Raw genomic sequence first — 27935 nt, 5'->3', positions numbered from 1 at the left:
TATGAAGGGTTCTTGATCAACAAGTTTCTTTTAAGATCATGCTGTAAGGAAACTGGTTTCAGAGGATTATTCCATGAATCTTGAATACAGTTCCATAGGCTGCTGCATTAGAATCACCAGAGGTTTATTTTTCCCTAAATCTTTAATTCTGGGAAATTTCAAACTTATGGAAAAGTAGAGGGAATAGTATAACATACCCTCCATACTCATCACTCATTTTCAACAGTTACAGACACTTGTTTCTTCTCCATCATTACTCCCTCCCTCCACCAGGATTATTTTAAGGCAAATCCCAGATATCATGCCCTTTTATCCTTCAATACTTTAGATAAAGGTTCTTTTCAAAATCATAACCATTTATACCATAAAAAAATGAACAATAATTTCACAATAGCATTAAACTCAGAAGTTTAAAAAATATAGATTCCCAGACCCCCTCCCCAGACTTACAGAATCAGATTCATTGTGGAATGTAGATGTTGACCAAAATAAAAATGCACAACACAAAAGTTGTGAGTTAAGTTTTATTTGGGGTCCTTACTAAAGAGCTGCTCCGAAGAGGTAAGGGAGGAGCCAGGATATATATGAATTTTTTTTTTCTGGGAAAAACATGTAGTCTGCTAATCACAAAAAACAGACATCTCAAGTTAATGATTTTAGTGCTTTCCTATGTAAGGGAAGCTGCAAGAATCTGGCATCATTAAAAATTTTCATTACATGTGCATCTTAACTACCTAGAAAAATACTTATTTTTCTCCATCCTGAATTCTTCTCAGTGGCCGACTGTAATAGCTAATGGCTTGATCCTTGTAGAACTGGAATGGCAGGAAACATTTTTTTCTTTATAGGGGAATCTACATTTTTAGAATAAAATTGTTGAGGTCTGCAAATTGCTAGGTCATTAGCATAGGACCTTCTGGGGATCTGGAATACAAGTGGAGTAGTTTTTCAGTATATCAAAGTCTTAACTAATTAGTCAAACTCTTGCAAATCAATTAAAATGCATCCTAGAAAAGTATTAATTTAAGGGAAATTTGGCATAAAAGTTTGAATATATGTGTCTGGATCCAATTTGTAAATCTCCATATATTGAGAATTTACAATGTGCTTTGCATTAAAGGGAATGAGAGGGACATAGATGACACACTTTTTTAAAGCATAAATGTTTTGCCCTCAAATAAATTATAAGATTAATCTGAGCATAGGGCAGTTTGAAACTGCAACACGACTGAGATGGCCCAGCAAGAAACCCCTGTGAACTGCACCTACCTCACTTACTCTCATCTGATTAAGTGACCAGCCCTATATTTGTATACTTCTTTATTTCAATCCAATTCACAGGCATTTAACTAAGTGCTCAGTAGGTGCTCAGAGCTCAACTAAATTGTAATAGAAGTACAAAATACATCCCAGCTCTCAAAGAGCTTAAAATCTAGTGGGGACATCAGGTGACTATATGTCTGAGATGATAAAAGCTTATGTAGAGGTCCTCAGACTTTACTGTGCAGAAAATCCCCTGAGAATTTGTAAATATGCTGATTCCTAGGGTCCACATCCAGAGATTCTGATTCAGTTGGTCTGATGCAGGGACCTGGAACCTGCATTCTAACACCTTCTCCAGGTAATGCTGAGCTTGCTGGTTCTAAGAGTATACAGGAAAGCCAGGAAACCTGCGGTAAAAGTTGTCCACACTCAGAGTCCAGAGAAGGTGGAAAGGCACTCAGTGGGGACCCAATCTAGGCAGGCATGCCGCTGCCATCCTTGCTCCTTGCACTTAGTTTCCTAACAAGATGACTCCTGTCGGGGAGACACTGAAGGAGCCCCTCCTTGTCCCCAGTGGTGTGGGATAGAGGCTCACACACACCCTTGTCTCTTGTCTCTGTGAAGGGCCATAGCCAAGCCAAGGTCCCCAGGGCCCTTGATGATGGGGTGACTGGCCAGGGAGGTCCCCGGCCCAAAGTTCTTTTTATGTAGAGGGCCTATCAGAGGCCAGTGTCGGGGCCATAGGCCCCTGCCCCTCCTCCCACCCAACCGCCGGGGGAGGGCGAAGCTTCAACTGGGTGGGGCACCAAGCCGGCAGGAAGGGCCGGCGGGCTTCTCCCGGAGGAACACCACGCATGGCACCTTCCTGGGGCTCCTGGGAACTGCTGCGGGGCAGTGGAGAAAGGATGGTGTGGTGGTAGTGGTGTCAGCTCTGTCTAGATGGCGACTGCTGCTGAAGCGCGACCCTGCTCCGTGTAGCGGTGGAGATAAAGCCGGCCACCCCAGATCTAATCCGAGCGCGCAAAACGGGAGGAACCGGCGCTGCTTCAGTGGCGCGGATGGATTACTCAGTTCCAACCAGTCCTAAGGAGGGCTACTGCCCCAGCCTGAGGGCAGGCATACCCCGCCCGCAGGAGCCCCCTGGCCTGAGCGGAAGAACATGGGGGGCTCTGGCGTCTGCAGCCTGAGAGTGGAAACCGATCAGTGGTCTCCTGAGGGGAAGACACAACCCCAGCCTCAGGAGCCCTTATTCTGAGTTTAGGAGCCACATTCCTGCTCTCAGGGGACCCAAAGCGGATTTCTACAAGCCGGGGCCCGAGAACTTCTCGGTGGGACACAGCCGGCCCCGAGCGGGGGAAGGCGGGCGCAGACTAGTCCCAACTCGGAAACACCAAGCAGCAGAGCGGGGCGGGAGCGGTTAGGCTTTCTGTCGCAGGCCAGGTGGGCTCCTTGGGCCCCGGGGGCGCAGGGGACGGGGTGCTAGGGGTCAATGCCGGGGCCCTTTGCCGCCAGCTGCCCCCTCCCCCTTCCCTGCGGGCTTTTGCACACGACGCGCCGCTTCACACGGGGTAGCGGGGACCGGATAAAGCCGGCGGGAGCGGGGCGCCACGGCTGGCGTAGTGGGGGCAGCAGCGGTAGCGACAGCGGGACGACCCCTCGGCGGCCTCGGCACGGCCAGGCGGGAGCGAACTCGCGGCAGAGCGGGCGGGCGAGGGGCGCACGCGCCGGGGCGGCGGGAAAGGCGCGCAGGGCCCGCCCGGCAGGTGAGTGCGCGCCGCGGAGCGTCCCGCGCGCAACTTCCAGGGAGCACACGGCAGGGCGCGCGGGGCCGCATGGAGGCCACCGAGAGGAAGCATCTGTTGGACGCCAGGCTTGGAGCCGGGTAAGGCGAGAGCCTGGGGAGGGGCAGGAATTTGAGTGGCATCAGACCCACCTCCTCATTTGCTATCCTGCCAGTGGTTGGTTTTGACGGCGGCTTGAACTGGGACCACACAGGAGGGGTGGGGTGAGGTGAAGGAAGGAAAGGGGAAATGGAGCCTGGGCACGGGGATCATCCCTCCCCCCTTGTGGCTGAGCACAGATCCTGACCCCTGCGGGTTAGTGGGGAGTGCGTGCCTGGAGCCTTGCCCCGGGGCCAGCACTTTGCCCGGGGGCAGCCCCGCCCTGGGAGGCCCGGTGTCCCCAGACCGTGAGAGGGGGAGATCTGCTCTTCTCCCTGAGTGTAAGCTCTGCTCCTTCTCCGCGCTCGGCTGGACTGGCCCAGCCCCTTGGCCAGTTCCCAAGGTCTTTGCCTCCTCCAGGCCCTGGGAGGGATGGGGGAGGAGGGAACGCACGGAGCCAAGACTCCTGGACTGGTCGTTCCCCAGCACCCCCTGCAAAGAGGGGCTTCTGGTCACTCCTCAGAGTCTGTCGAGCTTGGAGTGTCCTTAAGCTCTTCTTCCAAATGGGCACATGGGAACAATCAGGCCCCGCAGAGAGGTAAGACTGGAGTCAGCCCTCTTTGCTCCCATCTCAGAGCTGAGTCTCCCCTCACCCTTCCTCCTTGGACAGGTCTTACAGATCTCTGTGGCAGGATGGGGCTGGCTGGATCCCTCTGTCTTCACCTGGCCTGGACTTGCAGCCCATTGAGCTGGCTACCAAGAGCAACCATTACTGTCACGCCCAGACGAGTCCTGGCAGTCACTGCGACCCCAAGAAGAAGAGGGCCTGGCGCCAGCTCTGTGTGGCCTGTGCCTTCTGCCTGTCGTTCATGATTGGGGAAGTCATTGGTAAGGACTTTTTTGCTAATTAAATGAAGTTGGCACATGGATAGTCTGGATGATCCAAAAGGCTTTTCTCCTGGATGTTCCTGTAGTATTAATACTAATAGCTCCATATTTTATATGCACACTATCTCATGTAATCCTCACAACAACCTTGCACTGTCATATGGTGCTGTTAGTCTCCTTATTTTACAGATGATGAAACGGAGGCACCATAAGGTTTAGTAACTTGCCCAAGATCACACACAACTAGTAGGTCAGGGAAGACCTGAACGCCTAGAAGGAAGGAGCATTGACCGAGTGCCTGCTATGCTTTCCAGGCCCATTTTGGTTTTTTGTTTTTTGTGTTTGTTTTTGTTTTGGCCATGCCGTATGGCTTGTGGGATCTTAGTTCCCCGACCAGGGATGGAACCTGTGCCGAGGGCGCAGTGAAAGCGGGGAGTCCTAACCACTGCACCGCCAGGGAATTTCCCTACAGGCCCAATTTGACCTCAATTTTCACATTCACCCTCTAAGTAGATTTTGCTAATCCCATTTCACAGATGGTAGAAGTTGAGGCTCAGAGAAAGTAAGTCACTTGCCCATGGTGACACAGCTAATGGTGCAGAGGTCTGGAATACATTGTCTTTCTCCAGAGCTCATGGTTTTCCTGCTGCACACACACTCTGGGAAGTTGGCTCCTTGGGGAACTGATAAGGACCCTCCATCCTCTTGGCCCTGCCCCTGCAGGTGGGTACCTGGCACATAGTTTGGCGATCATGACAGACGCAGCCCACCTGCTCACTGACTTTGCCAGCATGCTCATCAGCCTCTTCTCCCTGTGGATGTCTTCCCGGCCAGCCACCAAGACCATGAACTTCGGCTGGCAGCGAGCTGGTAAGGGCCCTGGTTGGGATGGGGATGGAGTTGGGAGAGGGGGTAGGTCAAGATTAAGTTCTTAGGTGGGTGCACTGGGTCCCTGAGTAAGGCCAGGAGGGTGATTTGGGTGGGGGAAGAGGATGTCAACCTTGGCTTCTGTCCTTTGGGAGCTCCCAGTCTGATGGGGGAGCCCTGGTCCCCTGTTCCTCTGGGAATTCCCACCCTGTAGGGAAGGAGAGTCCACCTTCCTAAGAAATGAAATGATCAGACTTCAAGAATAAATGACTGTGCATTAACTCTGCACATAACTCCATGGATAAGCTCTAGGGGGAGGGAACGTTCAACAAAGCCTTCTGAAGTTCATCTCTGGGCTGCATTGTCATTTTCCTCTTGGTGACAGATGGCCCAGCCTCTGTTCCTCGGAAGCCTTAGTTTGCCAGCCGAGCAATGGGTATATATTTTAATGAGTCAGCTTCAACAGAAAGGGTTGACGCAGATGATTTCTTGAGTTTCTTCTAGCTCAGATGTTCCCAGATGTATGAATGGTGGGGTAAGGTGCAACCACACCAGCCATACCTCTGGCAGAGCCCAGTTGGATCCAGGCCCAGACTTTGTGGGGAAGAGGAGGGGGCTCCTTAGCCTTAGAGCCTCATGCTAAGGTTGGTAGTGGGGGCCGGGTTCTTCCTCAGAGATCCTGGGCGCCCTACTTTCTGTGCTGTCCATCTGGGTCGTGACTGGGGTACTGGTGTACCTGGCGGTGGAACGGCTGATCTCTGGGGACTATGAGATCGAGGAGGGGGCCATGCTGATCACGTCGGGCTGTGCTGTGGTCGTGAACGTCATGTGAGTGTGGCCTGGGTTCCCTGTGAGTCTTTCCCCCTCCCACTTCTCACACGCATACCTCCATGCCTGCTCTCGTTAGAAGGAGGAGGTGCCGCACTCCAGGGTAGGTCGCAGGATCAGAATTTCCCTAGTGGTCTGAGCTCTGGCACCTGGAACACCTGGGTCCTGGGTCCTGCCTGAGGCCTAGGGCAAGGCCATCGGGAGCTGTAAACCTGTGGCAGCCTCAAGTTCCCACCCCATACATGTCAGTGAATAACCAGAGAGGCTTCATACCTGTCATGGGGAGGGGTGAGTTTAGTTCTTGCAGGAGCAGGTGTCCCTAGGGGCAGAATCCAAGTCCTTTTGCAAGGTGATGTGCCTGAAATTGGTCTCAGTGAGAGGCAGGGTGTGTAGAGCACCGGGGTCTCTTTTGGGTTCTCTCACCTTTGCTCAGTGGCCTTGGGCAAGCCACTTCCTTCTCTGGGCCTCAGCTTCACCATCTGTGACATGGTGAAGGCCCCTCTGTGGGGCTTTCCTGCTCTGAGACTTGGCACTGGGGCATCTTTGTGCCCAGATTCAGCCTGGCATTGGATGGAGCTGAGCCCCTTCTCCTGTTGGTACTCTGAACCAAGGCCACGTGGGTTGGGCTCCTCACGTGGCCAAAGGGATCATGCAGTCTGGGGAGGCCAGTCCTGATGGGGGCCTCTACCTGGCTGATTTGAAACCTCTATCTGCTACCTCAGTGAGCCCCTTGGCCTTGTCTCCACTTCTGTAGAATGGGGTTGATTCTTCACCAGTCTGGCCACGGACACAGCCATGGCCATGAGCACAGCCACGACACCAGCCAGCAGCAGGAGAACCCCAGTGTCCGAGCTGCCTTTATCCATGTGGTTGGAGACTTTCTGCAGAGCTTGGGCGTTTTAGTGGCAGCCTTTATTTTATACTTCAAGGTTAGAGCTGGAGACACAGGGAAGTGGGCTGGGTGGGGAAGGGAGGGTAGATCATCTGGGGGCTTCTCTCTGCACAGGACCCTTTCCAGATTCTAGCTCCCTCCCAACTCTGGGCAAAAGGGTAGGAGAGGGAAGGAACATTTATCCAACACCCAGTAAGTGTTAGCACTTCTGATCTTGATAACAACCCTGAAGGGGAGGTGGTGGTGTTTTCTGCAGCTCAGAAAGGCTCAGTGACTTGCACAGCGTCACCCAGCTGGTAAGTTGTGAAGCCAGATTCAAACCCAGGACTGTATGCTGCCTGGGCGTTGCCCATCATATAGAGGCAGTGTGGTGTAGTGGAAAGAGCCAAGTGTTGGGTTTGAAGCCTGGTCCACCCCTTGCCAGCCGCACGATGCGGAGTGAGTCCCTTGCTCTAATTGAGCCTCTGTTTCCCCATCTATAAAATGGGGATGTTGGACCAGATGGTGCCTAAGATTCCATTTAGCTCCGTCCATGTCTCAGCCCCTTGGGCAAGGAGGGGTGGGAAGGTGCAGTGCCTTATCCTAAACTGTGGTCTGTCCTGCCTGTCCTTTTGGACACAGAATAAAAGGTAGAGAACTGGGAGGCAGGGTCAGGGTGAGGCTCATGCCCACCCTGCAGAGAGAGCCCCTCTCCCCGACTTAATGCTGGGTGGGAGCAGAGAAGGGAGGCTAAGGTGTTGGGTGGTGAGCCCCAGCTCTGCCTTGCCCTTTTCCTGTAGCCAGAGTACAAGTTTATAGACCCCATCTGCACCTTCCTCTTCTCCATCCTCGTCCTGGGGACAACCTTGACCATCCTGAGAGATGTGATCCTGGTGCTGATGGAAGGTAACCTGGGCTTGGGGCTCCCTTTTTGCTCTTGGCTCTCCAGCTCTAATATAAGTTCAGGTGTGTGTGTGTGTTGGGTGTAGGGTGCATCCCAGCACATCGGCGGGGGGCCATGGTCTGGAGCCTGGCATAGGTTGGAGAACCTCCCGGGGCCCCGGGCTGATCTTGGCATTGCGCAGGGCCCTCAGGTGTGGTTGTTTCTGGAAATGTCCTCTGGATCGTCCTTTCTTTCCTCTTACCCCCAAGGGTGCCTCCTCCCTGCTGGGATGTGTCCTCCCTGCCTAGTCAGGGGGCTTCCGGCTGGTGTCTGTAGCACCTGGCCCTCCAGACCTTCCTCATGTTTCCTGAGTCTCCACTCGCCTTCCCTTAGGGGGTGAGGTTTATGTTTCTCATTGCATAGTGGGATCGGGGTGGGGGCAGACTGGGGATCAGAAAAAGACAGCTGGTGTTGGACAAGACTGCGGAATCCACTCCAGCTCAGGCCTTCCTTTCTGAGGACCCCACCTCCAGAGGACGTGGCAGGGCTTTGAGGGGTGCTCAGTGGTGGCAGATGGTCTGCCCTGAGTTACCACACTTATTCACCCGGCTTGCTTGTGCTCAGGATCTTGGGTCATAGGTCTCTGTGTGGTCAGGGTTGGTCTAGATCCTGGTTTGGGGTCAACAGGAGTGCTTGGCTGCAGGTCAGAGTTTTTTCTCCAAGAATGTGACTGACCCAGATAAAAGTGATGATGAGGATTCCCCATGCGGGTGCAGGGATCCCCAGTTTCCCTTCTTTAAAAAAAAATTTTTTTTATTTGAAGTATAGTTGATTTACAATGTTGTGCCAGTCTCTGCTGTACAGCAAAGTGACTCAGTTATACACATGTATACATTCTTTTTTAATATTCTTTTCCATTATGGTTTATCCCAGGAGGTTAGATATAGTTCCCTGTGCTATACAGTAGGACCTTGTTTATCCATTCTACATGTGATAGTTTGCACCTACCAACCCCAAACTCCCAGTCCATCCCTCTCCCTTCCCGCCACCTTGGCAACCGCAAGTCTGATCTATATGTCTATGAATCTTTCTGTTTTGTAGATAGGTTCATTTGTGCCATATTTTATTTTATTTATTTATTTTAAAGTCAGTTTTTTTTGTTCTGTTTTTTAATTAATTTATTTTTTGGCTGTGTTGGGTCTTTGTTGCTGCACGCGGGCTTTCTCTAGTTGCAGCGAGCAGGGGCTACTCTTCCTTGCGGTGCGTGAGCTTCTCATTGCGGTGGCTTCTCTTGTTGTGGAGCACGGGCTCTAGGCGCGCGGGCTTCAGTAGTTGTGGCACGCGGGCTCTAGAGTGCAGGCTCAGTAGTTGTGGCACACGGGCTTAGTTGCTCTGCGGCATGTGGGATCTTCCCAGACCAGGGCTCGAACCCGTGTCCTCTGCATTGGCACGTGGATTCTCAACCACTGTGCCACCAGGGAAGCCCTCATTTGTTTATTTTTGTTTTTATTTCTGTTGCCTTGGGAGACTGACCTGAGAAAACATTGGTACGATTTATGTCAGAATATGTCTTGCCTATGCTGTCTTCTATTAGTTTTATGGTATCAATGTCTTATGTTTAAGTCTTTAAGCCATTTTGAGTTTATTTTTGTGCATGGTGTAAGGGTGTGTTCTAACTTCATTGACTTACATGCAGCTGTCCAACTTTCCCAGCACCACTCGCTGAAGATAAAAACAAATTCTTTTAATAGAGCATATACTGTGGGACTAGGCACTGTTCTAGGCACTGAGGATAGGGTGGTAAACCAAACAATTGTCCTGCTCGCATAGTTTCCACTTCAGAGGGAGAGACAGCAAGAAACTAACAAATAAGATAATTTCTGATAGTGTTAAGTGTGAAGAGGAAAATACAACAGGGTGATATGAGGGGGTCATTTGGGAGGTGGGGGCTACATCAGGCCAAGGAGGTCTGAGTGAGGAGACATTTGAGGAGCAGGAACAGGCGTGGGTGGGAGGGCGCCCTTTCCTTCAGCCCCTGTCCCTGCCATCCTCAGGGACCCCCAGGGGCATGGACTTCACGGCTGTGCGGGATCTGCTGCTGTCGGTGGAGGGGGTGGAAGCCCTGCACAGCCTGCATATCTGGGCACTGACTGTGGCCCAGCCTATCCTGTCTGTCCACGTCGCCATCGGTGAGTAGTGGGAACACTCGGGGTGGGTGAGAGAGAGGCAGCGGGAGGCCCGGGGCCATCCCTGATGGGTCCAGATGACCCCAGATGCTTGCAGTGCCCATGCATTGGACCTGATCCCATGCTGAGTACTTGACATACATTATTGCATTTGGTCATCACAGTCCCATTTATAGATGAAGAAACTGAGGTTGGGGGGTGTGGGGTGGTAAGGTCACTTGCCCAGGCTCTTACAGCTCATCAGCGGCAGAGGAAAGATTCCTAGCCTTCAAGCCAGTGCTTTTCCTGCTCTTTCAGGGTTGCGCCAGGTATGGGAACCAGAGGGTTGCCTGGTACAGGAGTGAGTCTGGGGGTTTCTTGATGTTCATCATCCCCTATCTTGTTCTGCTGGGGGTAGGATATAAGACTGGGGCTCCTAATCATTCCTAAGGGCCCAAGAGTGAGTAATCGGTTCTCTGGTGCCTGCCCTCGTGTGTCCTCTCTGCCCCCAGCTGGGAACGCAGATGCCCAGGCTGTGCTGAAGGCAGCCAGCGCCCGCCTGCAGGGGAAGTTCCACTTCCACACCATGACCATCCAGATAGAGGACTACTCTGAGGACATGAAGGACTGTCAGTCATGCCAGGGTCCCTCGGACTGATTGCCTGGCCAGGCGCCAACTGGGGCATGGACAGGCCTGCAGACGGCTGGGCTGAGTATCCCCCAGGCCCAGCCAGGACTCTGCCTACCCCAGGTGGGTTATAAACCAGGGCCCTCTCCTGACTCCATGTTCAGCGTGGAGGGGGCTCGTCCCACTCCAGGAACGGGCTCTTCCCCGTCTCCCCCATCTGACTACTGCCAGCCCCAGGATGGGAACTCGGCAGGTGTAAAGCTGGTGTGACCCCGCTCTTCCAGCTCCCGGTGGGCAGGGTTTGGGCCTCATCCTCAGCTAATGCCGCCCTACCACTAGCCTCTGGAAAGGCAGTGGGGCATAGTGAGGGGTGGTAGAGGGGAGACTCATTGTCCCCTCACCTACCTGCCTCATTTCCCATTTTCAGTCTGTCTGGCCTTTGCCTTATGAATCTGTAAAGAAGCCCTGGGACAGAGCCCCCTTCCTCTGCCTCTAACAATACGCTACAAGGAGGCCATGGGGGTTGGGGGGTGGTGAGGACCCTGCACACTCATACGGGTCCCCCCTGAGATGGGGAGCCAGGGGGCACCTGAGGCTGATCTGTGCCTGAGTCATTTCACTGAGAGCCAAATGTTTCCTTTTCCTGGAGGTAGGGGGCTTCTGACGAGGTAAGGACCCGCTGGTTTCCTCTTTCCTTATCCCCCCCACCCCCCCCCCCCCGCCTCGCCAACGTCCAGGAAGCTGTGCCAACACAAAGGTGTCCTGGCGGGAGGGGTGGAGGTGGGCAGAGATTTCAGCTTGGGTCCCCCCCCCCCAAACAGCCCCACAGGCCCCGGGCCACTCCTCTTGCCCTGATTGTGTCCCGGGGTCGAGGAGCCTGACACTGGGTATGGTTGGGCCAGCTCTGTTGCCGGTATGGCCTGGCCTGCTCAAAACTTGGGGATGGAGGACAAAGAGGGTACAACCTGAACAGGAGCCCCTGGCTTCCTGAGGTGTGTGTGAAGATTCCTGAATTAGGAGGTGGCTTGTATTTCCAAGATGAAGCCAGGGGACCTGTCCCCAGTGTCACAGAGGAGGCAGTATGCCCAGTCATCAGGTGGCTCTGATCTAGTGGTCTGTCTCTGCCCTTAGGGAGGTCAGCGTCTCTCTCTCGTCTGCGGACTAATAATGTTGACACCTACCTCACAGGGTTGTTGTGAGGACTGGGACCAAAGTCAGCTGAGCACATGGTGGCTGTGGAAGAGTGGGTACTTTTAGCATCATTCTGGAAGGATGGCCTGAGGGGCCAGGTGGGCTTCCCAGCCTCTGGGGGCAGCACTGGGTTTGTCTTGACTCTGTCCTGACCCACAGTGGGAGGAGGAGGGGTTGGTCACTCGCCTTCCCCTCTGAGCCTCTCTCTTCCCATCTGTGAAACGACCTGTTTGTGCCTTTCCAGCACTGTCATCCGGGGTTGGCTGTGATCTAGGTTTGAGGGTTCTTCGGCCCCTTCAAATCTGTGGGAAGTTGTGCTGGCTTGGAAGTGTGTGTGTGTGTGTGTGTGTGTGTGTGTGTGTGTGTGTGACCACTGGTGGAGCTCCACTCCACCCCAATCTTGTGAATCAAATTTCTCCCTCCCCCCAGCCATGGCAGGCTGCAGGAACCTGGATCCTGGGCTTTGCTATATTCCAAGTCCTTACACACCTCTCAAGAGACAGTCATTGCTGTCCTGCATTTTTACAGATGAGAAAACTGAGGCTCAGAGAGGTTGAGTCACTTGCCCAAAGTCACACAGCCCGACGCCTCCCCCTACAGCAGGGGCTGGGGACCTGCTCTGGGCTGCATATTGGTACAGTATGAGCCACTGGGCCTGGCAGCCCACAGGCAAGGCCATGCCAAGGTAGTTCAGTGTTCTGGGTGCTGCAACTGTGAGTGGGGAGGGAAAAGGTGTCTCTTTCCCCCAGCTGGGCCTGGCACTTGGAGTCCTCCCCACCCTGGGAAGGCTGCCTGGGTTGCAGCTGTGTGCTTCCTCAACAACTGTCCTTGACTCAGGGCCAGACTGTCTCCCCTCCCCTTAAAGTCCCAGTCCCCCCTCCATCTCAAGAATACAGTAGCCCCATGCCTCCCCAAAGAGAGCTTTCTCTGCATCCCACGCTGTGACTGGCTCTGGGGATGACCTGAGTCATCCAGGGGCCAGAGGTCAAACTGGAGGATGGACGTCGGAGGCCTTGGGGACACCATGTTCTGGCCAGCGAGCTAGTCACTAGTCACGGGAGTTTCCAAAGCTGCGAGGCCATGGAAGCAGAAAAACACCGGATACCCTGGACCTGGTTTGGACCCACCATCCCCATTCCTCTAGAGTGGCCCCAGCTCCCAGGCGAGACCTGAGTCCCCCTCCCCCCGCGCAGCTGCTGTAGAGGTATTTATAGCCTGAGCAAAGGGACAAAGACACGCGCTTTATTTCGGAAGTGATCATGCCAGTTCCAGGTGGGTGAACCTAGGAGAACCCAGCGTCCCCTCCCCCTCTCCACTCTCACCACCAGGGCGCTCGGGACCGCCCTTGCTCCCACACAGCCCACCTAGAAATGGCCCCTTCTTAGTCCTAAGTGTGTGGGCCACCCAGTTTTCCGACTTCAAGCTGCGCACCACCAATCTCGACGTCCCCGCCCCCCCTAATCCCACCCGATGGGCGTTTCGAACTTCCTTCCCTTTCCGCGGGGAGGGAGCGCGGCGCGGTGCTGACCACTAGTGGTCCAGGCTGGTAATGCAGGACGACGGCAGTGCCTGAGACGAGGGGCTCGGGCCCGGCAGGGCCACCGGCGTTCCCATACCACCCCCAACTGTGCTCCGCCGGGTCGGGAAGGGAGCCCCGAAACTGGCTCCCCGGGACTTCTCTGCTCTATTCTTGGGGCGCGAGGATTGCGCCCAGGATTCTGCGAGAAGAACCCAGGATTCTGCGAGAAGCTGCTTTCCGGCCGGACTAAAAACCCAGGGGTTGGGGTGGGAGGTGCAGTTTTGTGTCTCACTCCGCACACCCTGTCCACACCCCCGCCACTGTCGCCACAGAGCCAGGCATGTAGTTATGTCTCTTCCATCTATCTGTTCGTCAAATATTTGTGGCGTACCTGCCAGGCCAGAGAGACGAGGACACGGCCCTGCCCTCACGGGACTCCCGGGTCAGTCCTGGGGCCTGACGGTGTACCATGCGAGGCAGCATGAATAGCGTCGGGACTAAGGGACACACCCGGCTGTGAAAGCGCAGAGGATCCGGGGCGGGGGTGGGGGTCAGGCAGGTTCGTGGAGGAGGCGAGGATCTGAAAGAGAAGTAGATGTCAGCTCGGCAGAGAAGCCGAGAAAGGCATTCCAGGCAAGGGGTCTGCGAAGGCAGAGGAAGGGCCCCAGAGCCAGCGACGTGAACGTGGGAACTGCCACTAGCGGCTAGGCTGGGGGGTGGGGGGCGAGGCGGTGGTTGGCCAATCGGGTACTGCCGTGCTGGCTAAATGGCAGCCTTGATTGGGTCTCCAGATACCGCAAGGGAGGAGGCGGAGCCTCTCCCCTCCCCCGAGGCAGTTGCAGCGACCGCTGGGGTCTCAGCGAGTCCCTCCTAGGGCTTCTCCAGGCTGCGATATTTCTTACGCAGCACGGACACCGGGTCCTTGAAGAGCACTGGGTCCAGACGGAGGCGAGAAGATACCAGGGGCATGTGGCCGAACCCTGCCGCCATCTGGTTGATGCAGTTCTGGGCTGCGGGCTGCGGCTCCTGCCTGAGCCCCGGACCCCCAGGCTCCTAAGGGGGGCGGGGAGAAATGCGTTGGAGGGCTTCTCTGTCCTCGGAACCCCACCCTACCCCCGCCTCGTGCAGCAAAAAGGGTTAGAGTTAGAACGGGAATCCCTTCCCCAGCTGGGGCCCTCCCAGTGCCGACCACCCCCCTAGATCCTCACCAGTGGAGGAGGTCTGGCCTCCTGATGCCACATCCCATAGGGCACCTTGATAGGGGGCAACTTGGTGACGGATGCTACTAGGAAGTTCATCAGGACATCCACACAGGTGGGTGCCTCATCTGCCAGGGTCCTCAGAGCCTTGGGCAGGGAGTGGGTGAAGAGGGTGTGGTAATACCTGGGTAAGGAGGGAGGAGCGGGAGAGGCTGCAGCCGAATTCACCCACCCGCCAGGCCCCATTCTTTTCCCTCCTGACCTTACTCTCCCTTTGACCCCAATTCCTAAGCTTCTTGGGAAAGTCCTGCTCCCTTTTCTGCTGAGCCCTGGCTGCCTCAGAGAGCACCCACCCCAAGTATGCACCACTCTCCACTACTCTGTGCTCTGTGGCTTGTCTGCAGCCAACGGTGAACTCCCTGCCCCCTCCCTCACAGCTCCTTGGGGCCCCCTTCCCTGGGCTCTGAAGTCTGAACCCAGAGCCAGAATGAGGGGAGGATCAGCTAGTTCCAAGGCCATCAAACATGGCAGGCCAAAGACCAGCTTCAGGACGGCTGTGGATTCACCCACCCCGAAATCCAAACACTGTCCCTGTCCTCTGCATGGCTCTACTTAAAATACAACTAGCTGCCATCTGTTGACTGTGTGCCAAGGACTTCATGTATTTTTGTTATTTGATGATCACACCAGCCCTGTGGGGTGAATACACTTTACAGACAAGGAAACTGAACCTCAAGAGAGGTGAGGAGATTTGCCCATCACGGCACTGGGAAGTGGCCTTGAACCTGGATCTCTGAGCTCTCGGCTGACTGCTGTGTCCACTCCCACGCCACCCCGCTCCTGGTTCAAAGGAGGGTTCTCTGGCCCTCTGAGCCCTGCGCCGGGGCTGGCATCTGTACCTATGGTAGAAGGCAGCCGAGGTGAGAACCATGGAGAATTCGTTGGTCCTCTTGGCAGTGTAGCCCCAGCCACCCCGGGCTTCATCCCAGAAGTGGCTCCACGTCAGAAAGCCGACCATCCGCTCCGGGAAGCTCTGCCACACCACAAAAGCGAAGTCCACCTGGGGAGATGTTTAAGTAAGGTGTGAGGAAGGACTTCCTGCCCAGCCAGGAGCCTCCCGAGACATGGAGGTGAGGCCAGCCTGGCTGAGGGGACTCAGGGGAGAGGAGAAGGGAGCTAGAAAATTTTCAGGGGATGCTTAGGGGAACTTTCCCAACTGGGAGCTAGAAACAGTGCTTTTGCAGCTAGGAGCTGAAAACTCCTAAAGCAGGAGGCTGGACTTCTTGATCTCTGGTCATCCCAGCTCCCGGGATCTGAGGGCTGCCAGGGCTCCTCTTGGGAGTCCTCACCTCACTTGTGGAAAGACTGCTATGGGCATCCAGGCTGAGGATGGCATCGGTGCTGAGGGCACTGTACGGGAAGAAGCGGTCACTGACCTGCAGGGGGAGGGAGCGGAGGGCAACTCAGCCGTAGGACCCCTCCCCAGGCTCTCATGATGAGTATCTGAATATCTGCTAAGCAGGAGCCCCTGCAGACATGGTGTAGAAGGAATAGCAGTGAAAACAGCAAGTCTGCCTGGAACTCGGACCTGAGGACCTCATTTTCCCTCTCTGGACTTCAATTTGCCCTTTGGTAAAATGGGGCCATTGGTGTCTAGGGCCCTTCCAGTTTTGACATTCCAGGATTCCTCTATTGTCACATTAAATGTTCACCTCGACCCTGGAAGGGTTGTCAAACATCCTTCGTTTGAAAGAAACAGGTCCGGAGAGATGAAGGGACTTTCCCAGAACGGCACAGGCAAGCAGGTGTGTCACACCAACCCAGGTTCTTGGAAGCCACCCCTTCACCACCGCCCAAAATGCTGCCACCTGCCCAGGTTTCCCCTCTATCCCTTACCCGAGACAGCGATGTACTCTCTCTGCCTTCCCTCATCACATAAAACCCCAGTTCTCTGGAAGCACGATTCACAAGGGCCAGGGATGGAAGAGAATCATTTCTATTAGGCCTGCAGCTGAAACCCATGGTCTAATTTCTCCAGGCCCAACTTGAAGTCCAGCTTTGGCTCAGGCCCAAGTAAATCACGCTGTGTATGTCCTCCCCAGATCTCAGGTTTCTGGGGGTGAGCCCACCCTTCAACATCCCTCCCCATCTCTCACCTTCCTGTGCCCATCAATGACTGTCAAAGGCACTGCTGTCTTGGGCCACCTGGTTGGGGATGGCTTCTCACTGCTCCAGAGAACCAAGATCTGGAAGGAAAGGGGGATGTTCCTGAAGTCTGGGTCAGAAGGCCAGGGTGTGTGGGGTGTCCCAGGAGTAATCTTTCTCAGGGTGGAAGAAGTTTGGTAGAGCAGCTGTATATGTGAGTTTGGGAGGAGTTTAGTTAGAGCCAAGGTCCTTTCATGACTGCTCTGTTTTTGCCTCTGATCTTCCGGAAGGCATGAATTCCAGTGGTACTCGAAGGTAGCTACCTGTAGCATTAGAACTCAAGCCGCACCTAGCCTGGGCCCTGAGCCCATGCCCCATCCCCATCTTCTCTCAAAGGTTTTCATTCTCTTCCTCCTGCTCCTTTATCATTCCCAGCCCAGTTCAAATGTCCCATCTTTGAAGCTGATCCGTCTGCACCCTGGCTGAGCTAACTGCTTGTCTCCTTTCCAGGTTCTCTCAAGAGCCTATCTGGCTTCTCTGGAAGTGATATTTGACAGTCTGTGTGCTGGGAAATGCTAACTGAATATGAATCTGGGGCAGAATCCTTTCCTACTTTTTCTCTGCATCCTCAGCATCAAGCCCAGGGTGCTCAGAAAAGGCTGGATGAATAAACGAATGCATGTATGTTTACTTCAACCTCCACAAGAGGCACCTGTTTTTCAGGTGGCTTCATCAGTTTCCATGAGGGAAGCAGGGATGGAGGTGGGGGAAAGGAACTAGAAACTTGGGACTGAAAGAGGAAGGCAGCAATGGTACTTGAAAATCCTTCCCATGCCTCCCCCCAAAATGTGTGGTTGTCCTTGGCGTCCAGATGTCTTCAAGGGCTCTGCCCTGTTTTGCCCCCATCCTGGATCCCGGCACCCCAGCTGGCAAGGGGGCAGACCTGGGCACAGTGCTGGGAGCCTGCCACGGCCTGGATGAGCTTCAGGGGGGGCTGGCCTGGAGCCCCCACCCAAATCAGGGCGCTGAACCTGCCCAGAGGACGAGAGCCTGGAGGAACGAGACACAGGCTATTAGGGCGGGAGGGGACACAACCCCCCAAGAATGACCTGAGTTGGGGACTTGAGGAGCCAGAAAAGATGTGGGGAATTTGGGGAGGGGCTTGATGGGGCTCTATGGTTGAGGCTGGGGCAGAGACTTGGGGAGAGTTGATGAAGGGACTTCAAGTTGTCCCATCCCTAGGGCATACCCTGTTGTAGGTGGTAGAAGGGGAAGTCCGAGGGGCTTGGGGAGAAAGTGGGCAGGGCCAGGATTGCCCCTGGGGGGCTGTTCCACAGTAGCGAGGGGTGAGCAGAGGCGCCAAAGATCCGGTCCTGAATAATCTGTGAAATGAGAGAAGGCTGTGCAGAGGGAGCGGCCAGTGTGGCCATGGGCGGGGTCTGAGGAAGTGAGGACCCAGTGCAGCCCCACACCTCCCCCTTCAGGAATCTGGGGAGGGCAGCATCTGCAACACCAGATCGCTGGGGACTGAAAGGTTCAGAAGTCCAGGGTAGGGGGTCACTCCGTGATGCTGTCTTCACTCATGGCAGATACCACTAACAGGTCATGACATTTTTTCCGGACCCAGAATCCCTCCCAACATATGCCCCAGGCAACCAATGCCCATCAGCTGGAGTTGGCACATGCTTTGAAGTCTGTCTGCTACAGATGGGGAAACTGAGGCCAAGACTGGAGAAAGAACTCATCCAAGAGCTCCGAGCCGAGTCTCTGATTCATCCCAGAAGCATCTTCAAGAGGCAAGCCCAAACACCAGGGCAGAGGAGGTGTCCGAAGAGAGGGGCATGGAGAGGGGCAGGGATGAGGCAGAGCCAAACACCAGAACCCCCATCAGGTGAATCCCCCTCACCTCCAGAGTGGTATGGATGACCTTCTCCACTGAGGAGAAGTAGGCATCCCATAGAAACTGGGTCTGCTGACGCAGGGCAAGGACCCGTGTGAGGGGCATCTCCTGGAGGGCAGTCAGGACCTGGGGTACAGAGGGAGCAAAGGAGAAGGCATGGGGCCCTGGCCGGCCCTGACTCACCCTGGGGTGGGGACAACCTAGGTTGGAGGTCTGGGAAGCAGAAGCCCGCTCCCCACATTTCTCCAGGTGGGTTGGCAGCTGCCAGCCTTGGCAAAATCCCAGGTAACTTAGCAATCAAGAGTTCAGGGGTCACACAGAGCTGAGTTTAAATGCCACTTAGTAACCGTGTGACTGTGGATGAGCTACTTAATCTGTCTGAGTCTGTTTCCTCATCTGTAAAGTGGGAACAATAATGGTACTTGCCTCTTAGGGTGGTTGTGAGGATTAAATTAGATGATACATGTTAAGGGCTCAGCACATTGTAGAGGCTCAGTGAATGGAGGCTATTCCTGTTAACTTCTTACACCATCCTCACTTCTCAGGGGATTCAAGGCTCATGCATATGTTTTTCAGAGCTGGGCAAAATGAGTTTCATCAGATGGAAAAGTCACTCTACATTTTGCTTCCCCACCCCAAGCTCCATGTAGGCACTCAGATTTTGGATTTTTTATGGCTTTCCTTTAAACTAGGTATTTAATCAGTCATGGACCAGTGGGGTTGAGCCCATGGAGATCATCTGGTCTAACTTATCCCATTGTACAGATGGGGAAACTGAGGCTGAAAGAGGCTGAGTTCTTGCTTTCAGAACCCCGGAGGCTTGGGGCTGGGCGCAAAATCATCAATATACATAGATGGGGGATAAGAATGAGGAACGAGACCAGCCTGGGGGCCAGGATCCCGGGGTCCTCCCATGTCCCGGGTCTAGCCCCCACCCCATTGGTAGGGCCCTGAGCTACCTGAAGTGGGAGCCTCTCGTCAGCTACAATGGCCGCCTTGGTCCAATCGATGACCTCAGAGAAGGGCAGCTCCCAGCGAGGGCTGAGAAGCACAGGGATGCAGCCAGCCTGGGGGGTAGGGAGGTCACTGGGGAGCTCAGTCCCACCCTGCACACACTCACCCCTCCTCCCTTTTCCAAGTCAGCAACTGCTGCATTGGGGGCAAGGGGTAAAGAGGAGAGAAAAGTGGGGTTTTTTTTGGCGGGGGGGTGTTCTGCAGAGGGTGCAATGAATATGGCTGTAGGCACATCTGAGTCCCAGAGTAAAGGAGTGGGCAGCTCACCGGCCCTTCCCATCGGCCTGGGCCCAGACTGCCCTTCCAGCTCAGGAGTGTAGGGGGACAGGGATGGGGGATGCCCAAGTCGGGGTTGTACCTGCAGGGCTTGAAGGAAGTGCAAGGCATCAGGACTGCGGCCAGGGATGAGGCAGAAGGTGGCATTGGGTAGCGTTGCCCCAGGGTGGGTCCTAAGGAGCACAGGAGGGGGCCCTGCACACAGGAGACCTGAGACAGCTGCCCCTCACCCCCCTGACTCCCCTGATGGCCCCCCAGCCCTCCACACTAACAATCCCAAATTCACAATGTACAAACCCACCACCATGTTCTCATTTGTTAACAGACACTCTTGCACACGCTCAGCCATACACTGCCCCTCGCCCACAGCTGGGGTAGCAGCTCTAGCTCTGCCGCTGCCCTTGGTGGTATTAGACACCTCCCTTCTCTTCTTAGGACCTTGGTTCCCTCGTTTGAAAAATGGGAGGTGGTGGGAGCTGACGTTTCCAAGGCTGGTCTGACTTGGGCAAGCACGCGTTTGCCCTCCCACCTCTTGGCCTCATGGAGACTTCTGGGCGGCCGTCACCTGAGTGGCCTCCGTGCCCTGCCCTCTCCCCATCCTCAGAGCCCAGGCCCGTGAAAGGCTCTTCTGTCAGGAGGTGGGCTGGGCCCGCAGCCTGGAACCACACAGGAAGCCGCTGCCCAGAGGCCCCCCGGCCCAGAGGCCCCCTTGCTCAGAGGACAGGCCTCCTCTGTTCCTCCCACCTCCCCCACCAGCCCCAGGGCCACACTCAGGCTGTGTGTGCCTGTTGGGGGGAGGGGGAGGAGTCGCAGCCTCCTCAGAGCCAGCACCCTGGAACTGCCCAGCCAGGGAAGGAGTGCCCATGCCCTGGCTACGGGGTGTGTGTGTGTGTGTGTGTGTGCGCGTGTGCAGGACTCCAGGGCTCACAGGCCTGCTCAGAGTGGGACTGTTGAATAGGGCCTAGAGGGTCCCAGGACCCTCCTCAGCTACAGCCTATCTGGTCCTGAGTCTGAACCTTCAGGAAGCAATCCTAGGAGTACTTAGCCTCTGGACCAACCCTCATTGAACAGATGGGGAGACTGAGTCTCAGAGAGACCCGAGGACTGGCTCAGGGTCTCAGAAAGGGCTGGGGCAGAGCTGGAACTAGAACCAAGGTGTGCTAACTCCTGGCCCCAGGTTATTTGAACCACCCCAGACCTGCTGCCCAGGGGTCTCCCAGAGGACCCTGCCTTCTTTGCCCGATGCTCAGGTGTCCCGCCAGGCTTCTTCTGGAAGAAGCTACAAGTTAAAAACAGGACACCCTCTACCTCATTGAGAGCCACAGCACCAGCCAACCACAGCCCTCTCCTCCTCCCCCAGGAAAGCCCTAAGGGACTGAAAACCCTTAAGTTTAAGGCTTCAGAGAACCCAGAGCCAGAGAGCCTGCTGAATAAACTGTATCGGTCAGTCCTCGTTAACGTCTACTGTTCCCTCTGTGTCTTCGTACCTCCTTCTCTCCCAGCCTGGAGCACCCCTCCCTGCCTTGCAGCCTGAAGAATTCCTCCTACTTGGTCTTAATGTATAAAGTTCAAATATCACCTCCTCTGGGAAGCTTTCCTTGGTCTCTCCAGAGATGGCTCCCTCCTCTCTGCTCCCACAGCCCTTATGTGCACTGCAGTAGTAACGAGCCAAGCTAACCTTTACTGAGCATGCCCTTTGTTCTCGGTGCTTTACATGCATTGACTCACTTCATTCTCACAGCAACCCTATGAGATGGGAGGTATGTGCTGTTAATATCCCATTTTACAGATGAGGAAACTGAGGCCTAAAGAGGTCACACAGCTCTGAAGTAGAGGAGCCGGGCAGGCAGCTTGCCCAGCCTCTCTCTGCTTAACAATGTGTGTCACACCAGTGACTTGTCTGTCTCTCTAATAAGACCAAGCTACTTGAGGGCTGGGGCTGTGCCTCCCTCATCCAGTATCCCCAGGGCCTAGCAGGGCACCTGGCAGAGTATGGGCACTCAGTGGGGGCTAAATGAATGAATGCTCAGTGTGCAACAGAGGAGAGACCCAGGACCAATGGACTAAATGTCTGAAAGGTCAGTTTCGGCACAAATTCTACTAATGGAGCTGGCTGAGAAAAGCCAGTGGGTGGCCTTGGGAGGTGCTGAATTCCCCATCAGAGGCTGGACGAGCACCTCCGTGTGTGTGTGTGTGTGTGTGTGTGTGTGTGTGTGTGTGTGTGTGTGTGTGTTGTAGAAGGGATGGATCTCGTCCTGATTGCTGATGATCTGTGACCCTGTAAAGTGCTTGGCATGGACTTGGGGCCTCAGTGTCCAAGGCTGCTGTCAAGGTGACTCCACCCATGGCCACAGGCAGGGCTGCATTGCGACTTCCAGTGCCCTGCGTACTTCGGCCTTTGCAGTCCCTCAGCCATAAGAATATTATAAAAATTATATTCGATAACTGTGTTGGTATAAAAACGAACATACTAATATTATATATGAAAGCATTTTCTTCTATTTAGAAGTTCACTTTTTTCTTCTGATTTTCCAAGAAATGAGAACATTTTCATGGGCCCCTAAAGTATCATGGGCCCTAGGCACTGCACCTCGTGCGCCCAGTGGCGACAGGCCAGGGGACCTTAAAACATGCATTAAATTTATGTAAAAAAACCCAAAAAGCAGGGGAGAGCATATACACATGTTTATATACATCCAGAGTACTTCAGAAAAGACACAAGAGAAACTAGAAAGGGTATTTGGCTCCAGGAGGGAAAACTGGGTGGCTGGAGACAGGGGTGGGAGGGAGTTTTTACTGTATACCCTTTTGTGCCTTTGGAATTTTGTACCATGTGAATGAATTCCCTATTCATAAAAATAAATAAATAACAATTTAAACGGGCGGAGGCTTATTCTAAAGCAATATGAGACTGTTCAGCGAAGGTGGAAAAATATGGGCTTTGGAGCCAGAAGCGTGGTTTAATCCCAGCTCTGCTGCTTCTGAGCGCCTGATCGGAGCAGTGAGGGAGGCTGTGGTGAACCACGGAGTTTGTCACCAAGGCCCTTGGCTGGCTGCCTCCATGTCTCTGAGCCTCAGTTTCCTGTTCCCTGAAATGGGGATCATAACACCTCCCTTGAAGGGTGCTCGAGAGGATTAGCCATGAATTATGTAAAGCGGCGGAGCAGGCTCTCCCCAGATGCCCACTTTCTCCCCTCCCCCCTTCCCCCAGCGGAGTGAATGTGGGACGGTGGCAGGGACCTGAATCGCCTCTTTCTCTGGCCAGCACTTGTTTATTCAGGCCACCGTCCGGGCACTGGCCTGTGGCTGTGGGCCTCCCTCTCTCTCTGTCCCTATACTTGACTGGCTGCTCAGGCAGCTGCCTGGCACTTCAGGGAAACTGAGGCTCCAGCTACTCCAGAGATTACAAGTCCTGTCGCCTGCAGGGGGGTTGAGGCCAAAGACAGAACTGCTTGAAATTCAGAGGACAGTTAGAGGCTTTCAGGCATCACACCTTGGAAATACACTTATCAAAAATGCTACTCAGAGGGTGGCCCACGCCTGTTAGAAAACCTTGGCCAGCTCTGGCCAATTTGGATTCAATCAGTAAACATTTAGTGAGCAACTACCTATTGTGTGCACTCCCCAAGTTTCAGTTTCTCAAAGAAGTTCAGGCTAAAATAACTTTCATATTCACCAGTAACCGACTGCATTTAGCCATAACTAAAGTCAGCTGAAAGAAGAACTTCCTGTAACCAAGAATGGCTAAGTGCCTAATCAGAAGTAAGGCCAGGCGAGGTGAGCAGAGAACCTTGTTACCAAAGGTGAGCTCTGTCTGAGTTTGGAGCTTGAGGTACCTGGGGGGATCCTCAGCTTTTTGTGTGATTTGCCGAGGATGCCTGCTAGGGATGGGTCCTAGCAGAAGGGCCATGGGGACTGAGGGGCAGTTCTGCTCTTACCCCTGGCTGTGGGGCTCCCTGTAGGCCATGTGCCTTCAGGAGGTAGAGAGATTCCATTCCCACAAGAGCCCTGTGGCTGAGAAAAGCCCCAGAAGCCCCAAGCAGAGGCAAAAATGGAGCTTGGCCACGTGAAGAATTCCTGGGAGGGAAGTGGAGCTCAGAATAAGCCATGTTGTTCTAGCAAAGAATAGGGAGATACCTGAGACAGGGGACAAGGGAAGGATTCTAGAGTGACAGGTTCCACCTCCAGTCTGCCCAGCCAGCCTTTGGATACTGCTGGCCTCCTGGGGGTTGCAGAGGGGTTAGGGTGCTTAGGCGTTAACTGCTTTACCACCTGAGGTGTGTCACCACAACTATCCCAGGTAGAGAGAAGTTTCTAAGTGAGCTCTCCATGTCCCCATGGGTCTCCATGCCTCTTGTATATATTCAGGCACTCTCACTGGTAGGGATTCTTCTGTAGGTCTGACTTAATTCATATTTGCTATAACCAAAGTCTGTTACCTTGAGAGGTTAATCCCAGAAACTAGACGTAGGAGCAGCTTCCATCTGTGACCATGGCTCTGAGGCATTTGACAGGATTGATCATAAACTCTTGCTTAAAACCCAGAATTCTAAGGCTGAAGGCTTTGGAGCCAGGCAATCCTGGATTAAAATACTGGCTGTGCTCTTTCTGGCTGGGTGGCCTCAGACAAGTTACTCAACCTCTCTGAGCTTTAGTGTCCGGTACACCAACACTTCAAAGATAAAGATTAGTATTATTTTATTATAATCATTTATAAAAAGTGCTTAGCACATAGTAAGCACTATAGAGTTGTATGTTAAATAAAACATTAGGGAAGGAAGGATTGGAATAAAAGAAGAAGAATAAGTAGGAGTGAGTCATGTTTTATGCTTTTAAAGATCCCCAAGGAAGAATTCCAAAACCTTCCTTGGACACCCCTTGCAGCAAATCACCATCTCGGTGGTAGTGTTCTCTGCTATCTAGCCTGATTCCCTCCTGCTGCAGCTGAGGCCTAAGTTTGCCCATCTCAATCCTGCCCTCTACCCTGGCCCCTGGGCTCGCTCCCATCACATACCCTTCCCATCCAGCCCCCAAGGGGAAAGTTCCACTTACTGCTTGGGTCCACGGTCCTGCTCACAGCGCCCATCCCAGGGGCAGGCAGAGAAGTCGGTGCCTGCCATGTGCCACCTGCCCCTGTCCTCTGCCAGGGCTAGCAGGGCCACCCCGGGGCGGGGACTGTGTTGCCGCAGCTGGCCCGGTGCCCCACCTCGCAACGGGTGGGCTTCAGGGAGAAGCGGGAGGGCCACGTCAAAGCCGGGCCGGAAGGTGTCCACTGTGGGACTGGCCTCGGCCACCATCGCCTGTCCCCGCTGGAAGGTCCGGGGGCAAGGGGCTGGGTGGAGACTGAGGACCAGATGGTTCCTGCCCCCATCCCACTGCGGGGGCACCGGGTCGCACTCTCCAGTGGGGGTGTCCGGGCTGAGGAGGAGGAGGAGGCAGGCCTCAGCAGCGCTGAGTGTGTGGTAGCGGGAGCCCTCGATGGAAGCCAGGATCCTGCGGTGAGTCTCGGAGACGGGTCCAGCCGCTGGGTACACGAATACCTTGAGGCCACCACCTCTGCACTTCGAGGTGTCAAAGCAAGCTCCCCAGTTGCAGCTGCCACCACGGAGGGCTTGAGGAGGTTGAGGGCCATCTTCCAGGAGCTCCCCAGGCCTGGCGAAACTCTGCAGGAGCTCTGCGTCCAGCCAGCGGGGCCAGCCTTGGGGGGCTCCTGCCCGGGGTCTGGTGGGCACTGCCAGGCGGAGAAGGGGGAAGACTTCCAGCAGGACGAGGAGCCAGGAGGCCAACAGTGCCAGCCAGAGGGACTTCTGTCTCCACGACTGCATGTGGCCACCCACAGCCAGGGCTGCAGGAAGCAGGAGGAGCAGGGGCCTGAGTGTAGGCCTCTGGGACTGGGATCAACCTTCTAGGTCAGCACCTTCATCATACAGATGGGAAGACTGAGGCCCATCGAGGGCAGGCTGCCTGTGTAAGATCAAACAGCAAGTCACAGGCCAGGCACCAGGAGGCCAGGTAGGACCCAGCTCTCTGGCCCTGCCTTCCTGCGGTCAGGACTCTGCTTCCTTGGCCTTTGGACAACCAAGCCAGCCTTTGCCCTCCCAGCAGGGCCCCCTTCCCCTGGCGCTGCTCAGGCTGATGCAACCCCTGTCCAGACTGCAAGGCAGTGTCCTTCTGCCCTCCTGGCTGCACCCCCTGACCTTGGCCTCAGCGGAGAGGAGGACCGTCTGCCAGGCCATGGGGGACCCATGAGGGTTCCCGCAGCAGGCGGCTTGGCCAGGGTGCAGGGCTGGGTGGAAGCAGGGCTGGTCTCCCCAATCCTCCCGCTGCCTGAGCAGCCCCTGAGCAGCCTGGCCACACCTGTGCCCACTGGCAGGCACTCCTGGGCTGTGGGCCCTGCAGCTGGTGCTTAAATTAGACCCTGCATCCCATGTGGGCTCTCAGAGTCAGCTGAGGTCAAGGCCTGAGTGCAGCCAGTGGCCCCTACCTGGGGGGCTGGGAGGGCTCTGGGTCCTGGTCCTCTCCCACCCTCCCACTGTCCTGGCTCAGGCGGCTCGGCCCCTCCTCCCTCCAACGCTAGTAGCTGGTCCTGCACCCTCTGGCTTGGAGCTATCAGGGTGCAGAGGCCAGGGACCCCGTGCCAAGCCCCTGCCCCATGGTCCCCAAGCCCCGCTGGTATCTTGCGTCCCCTCTCAGGGCAGTATCTGGCCAATCTAGATCTCTTTCCTAGCGGCAGCCTAGCTCCTCCCCTGCCAGCCCTGATTCGCTCCTGGCTGGGAGGCAAGGTCTCCACTTAACCCCTTCCAAACCCGTTTTCTGGATTGCTATTAATAATAACCAGCAGGGCCCACACCTCACAGTTGGCCTTGAGCTCTCACAACCTCTGTCTCTGAATTCTCACATCAACCTTCCAAGGCCAAAGTTTATCACTGTTGTTTCCTATGGATGAGGAAAGTGAAGCTCAGAGAGGGGATGGTATCTTATACGGTGACCCAGCTAAGGAGCGGCAGGGTGGGGATTTGAACCCGGAGCTCCTGACCTGAGTCCTTAGAGCTTCCCGCTGGTCACCACAGATGGGGGATTTGCTCCTGGCTGGTAGGCAGGCTCTCCACTTAACCCCTTCCATCAACAGGTAAGTGAGGTGTCAAGGGGCTGGGGGGGGATGGTATTGGGCAAGGTGCTCCCAGCTATTTCCAGGATTGGTCCCTCTTCCTTCAGCCGCCCCACCCTCACCCTCCACCAGTCCTATCCAGCTCCAGCTCCAGCTCCAGCTTTTTCAGGCCCGTTCTCGGCACCTTACACTCAGGCGCACAGGTCAGCCCTTGCCTGGAGCTCTGTGGGAAGGGTGTGTAGGACCGGATCCTTACTCCAGTTCATAGGGGGAGTTCTTTCTGAGGGTGAACTGACTCTCCATTAGTCCACACCCCACTGAGGGTTTCCCCCCGCTCAGTTCTTGGGTCTGTGCTCTACGACGGAAGTCAGGAATGGGTGATGTCACCCACTGAGGAATCGCTGAAGTGATGAGAGAGAGAGAGACTCTGGCAGCCGGGAGCCCCGGTCTGACGAGGGCAGCCACAAGGAGCCAGGCAGGCCTGCAATGGACTCTGCTTCTATCTCTTACTGGCTGGATGACGTTGGGCCTCTGCCCCCTCTTCTCTAGGAAGGCAATAATAATATCTGCCATGAGACAGTAGCCTGGTCAAAGCTAGGCCTACCCTGTGGGTGTCCCTCAACAAGTGGCAGCCTCCTGCCTTCTTGCCTTCCTCTGATCTCAGAGGGCCACTGATCTGATGAGGGAGCCACCATGGGAATGTTATCCCCTCAGTGGGCAGCCAGTCTGGGGTGGGGCACAGTTCATACACCCAAGAAAGTCCTCAAACTGGCCAACAGAGGGGGAATCTGACCTCTTTGCACTACAGGGTCAGTCACTAGGTGAGGGGCTGACTTTCCTGCATGCATCGGGTTCTCTCCTGCGAAGAGGGGCCGTTGCACATGCTGCTGCTGCCTTTCACCTTCCTCTGCTTACTCCTCCTCATGCTACAGGGATCAGCCCAAGGCTTCCTTCCTGTAGGAAGTTTCCCTAACTATCCTCCGGCTGGGTTAGGGAGCTCCTCTAGGTTCTCATGCCATTTCTTCATCCTCTGTGCCTGTACTCATTCATTCATTCATCCAGCAAATACTTAATGAGCACTAAATATGGGCCAGGTTTTGTGCCAGGCACTGCGGATACAGTATTGAAGAACAATAATAGCTGACATTAGCTAACATTCGTATTATACTTAGTATGTGCCACGCATGGCTCTGAGTGCCAGTGCATTAGCTTATTTAATCCTCTCTTGTAAGGGCTTTGAGGGAGATACTGTTATTATCCCCATTTTCCAGATGAGGAAATGGAGGCCCAGGGAGCTTAGGTAACTTGAT

General features: G+C 54.8%; 2 protein-coding genes across 4 annotated transcripts; one reads left to right on the top strand and one right to left on the bottom strand.

Annotated features, from left to right (window-relative positions):
• Positions 1 to 2740: 2740 nt before the first annotated feature.
• On the top strand, positions 2741 to 18097 carry SLC30A2 (solute carrier family 30 member 2). 2 transcript variants are annotated; one of them, XR_009502192.1, is made up of 9 exons: positions 2741 to 3145; positions 3814 to 4031; positions 4755 to 4901; positions 5573 to 5726; positions 6481 to 6655; positions 7398 to 7503; positions 9535 to 9669; positions 10158 to 10396; positions 17955 to 18097. XR_009502192.1 is itself a non-coding variant. In XM_059916007.1 (8 exons), exons 1-8 carry the CDS (start codon positions 3096 to 3098, stop codon positions 10301 to 10303), a joined length of 1131 nt encoding a protein of 376 aa, XP_059771990.1. In that variant the 5' UTR covers positions 2741 to 3095; the 3' UTR covers positions 10304 to 14828. The 2 variants fall into 2 exon arrangements, 1 of the variants encoding a protein (XP_059771990.1); XM_059916007.1 differs by lacking the exon at positions 17955 to 18097 and having other exon boundaries at positions 10158 to 14828.
• On the bottom strand, positions 12776 to 26111 carry EXTL1 (exostosin like glycosyltransferase 1). Of its 2 annotated transcripts, XM_059916006.1 has the most exons (12): positions 24570 to 26111; positions 19600 to 19690; positions 19187 to 19294; positions 18234 to 18353; positions 17577 to 17709; positions 17271 to 17377; positions 16339 to 16428; positions 15532 to 15618; positions 15082 to 15242; positions 14192 to 14366; positions 13886 to 14036; positions 12776 to 13563 (listed from the first exon to the last, which is right to left on the bottom strand). In XM_059916006.1, the coding sequence occupies exons 1-12, from the start codon at positions 25340 to 25342 to the stop codon at positions 13535 to 13537; spliced, it is 2025 nt and encodes a 674-aa protein (XP_059771989.1). In that variant the 5' UTR covers positions 25343 to 26111; the 3' UTR covers positions 12776 to 13534. The 2 variants fall into 2 exon arrangements, with proteins under 2 accessions (XP_059771989.1, XP_059771987.1); XM_059916004.1 differs by having other exon boundaries at positions 12776 to 14036.
• Positions 26112 to 27935: the final 1824 nt, after the last annotated feature.

The sequence above is a fragment of the Balaenoptera ricei genome, chromosome 1 (assembly GCF_028023285.1).
Source record: "Balaenoptera ricei isolate mBalRic1 chromosome 1, mBalRic1.hap2, whole genome shotgun sequence".
Taxonomy (NCBI): Eukaryota; Metazoa; Chordata; class Mammalia; order Artiodactyla; family Balaenopteridae; genus Balaenoptera; species Balaenoptera ricei.
This window is presented reverse-complemented; position numbering and strand designations above follow the sequence as displayed.

What these genes read in the sequence shown, in the direction of transcription:
- SLC30A2 (XM_059916007.1), top strand. Translation starts at nt 3,096, where the DNA reads ATGGAGGCCACCGAGAGGAAGCATCTGTTGGACGCCAGGCTTGGAGCC. An exon ending in CTTCGGCTGGCAGCGAGCTG is followed by an intron (nt 4,902 to 5,572) that starts GTAAGGGCCCTG and finishes GTTCTTCCTCAG; the next exon opens with AGATCCTGGGCGCCCTACTT. An exon ending in GCTGTGGTCGTGAACGTCAT is followed by an intron (nt 5,727 to 6,480) that starts GTGAGTGTGGCC and finishes CCACTTCTGTAG; the next exon opens with AATGGGGTTGATTCTTCACC.
- EXTL1 (XM_059916004.1), bottom strand. Translation starts at nt 25,342, where the DNA reads ATGCAGTCGTGGAGACAGAAGTCCCTCTGGCTGGCACTGTTGGCCTCC. An exon ending in CAGGACCGTGGACCCAAGCA is followed by an intron (nt 19,691 to 24,569) that starts GTAAGTGGAACT and finishes TGTGCTCCTTAG; the next exon opens with GACCCACCCTGGGGCAACGC. An exon ending in TCGGCTGCCTTCTACCATAG is followed by an intron (nt 14,367 to 15,081) that starts GTACAGATGCCA and finishes CTCCTTACCCAG; the next exon opens with GTATTACCACACCCTCTTCA.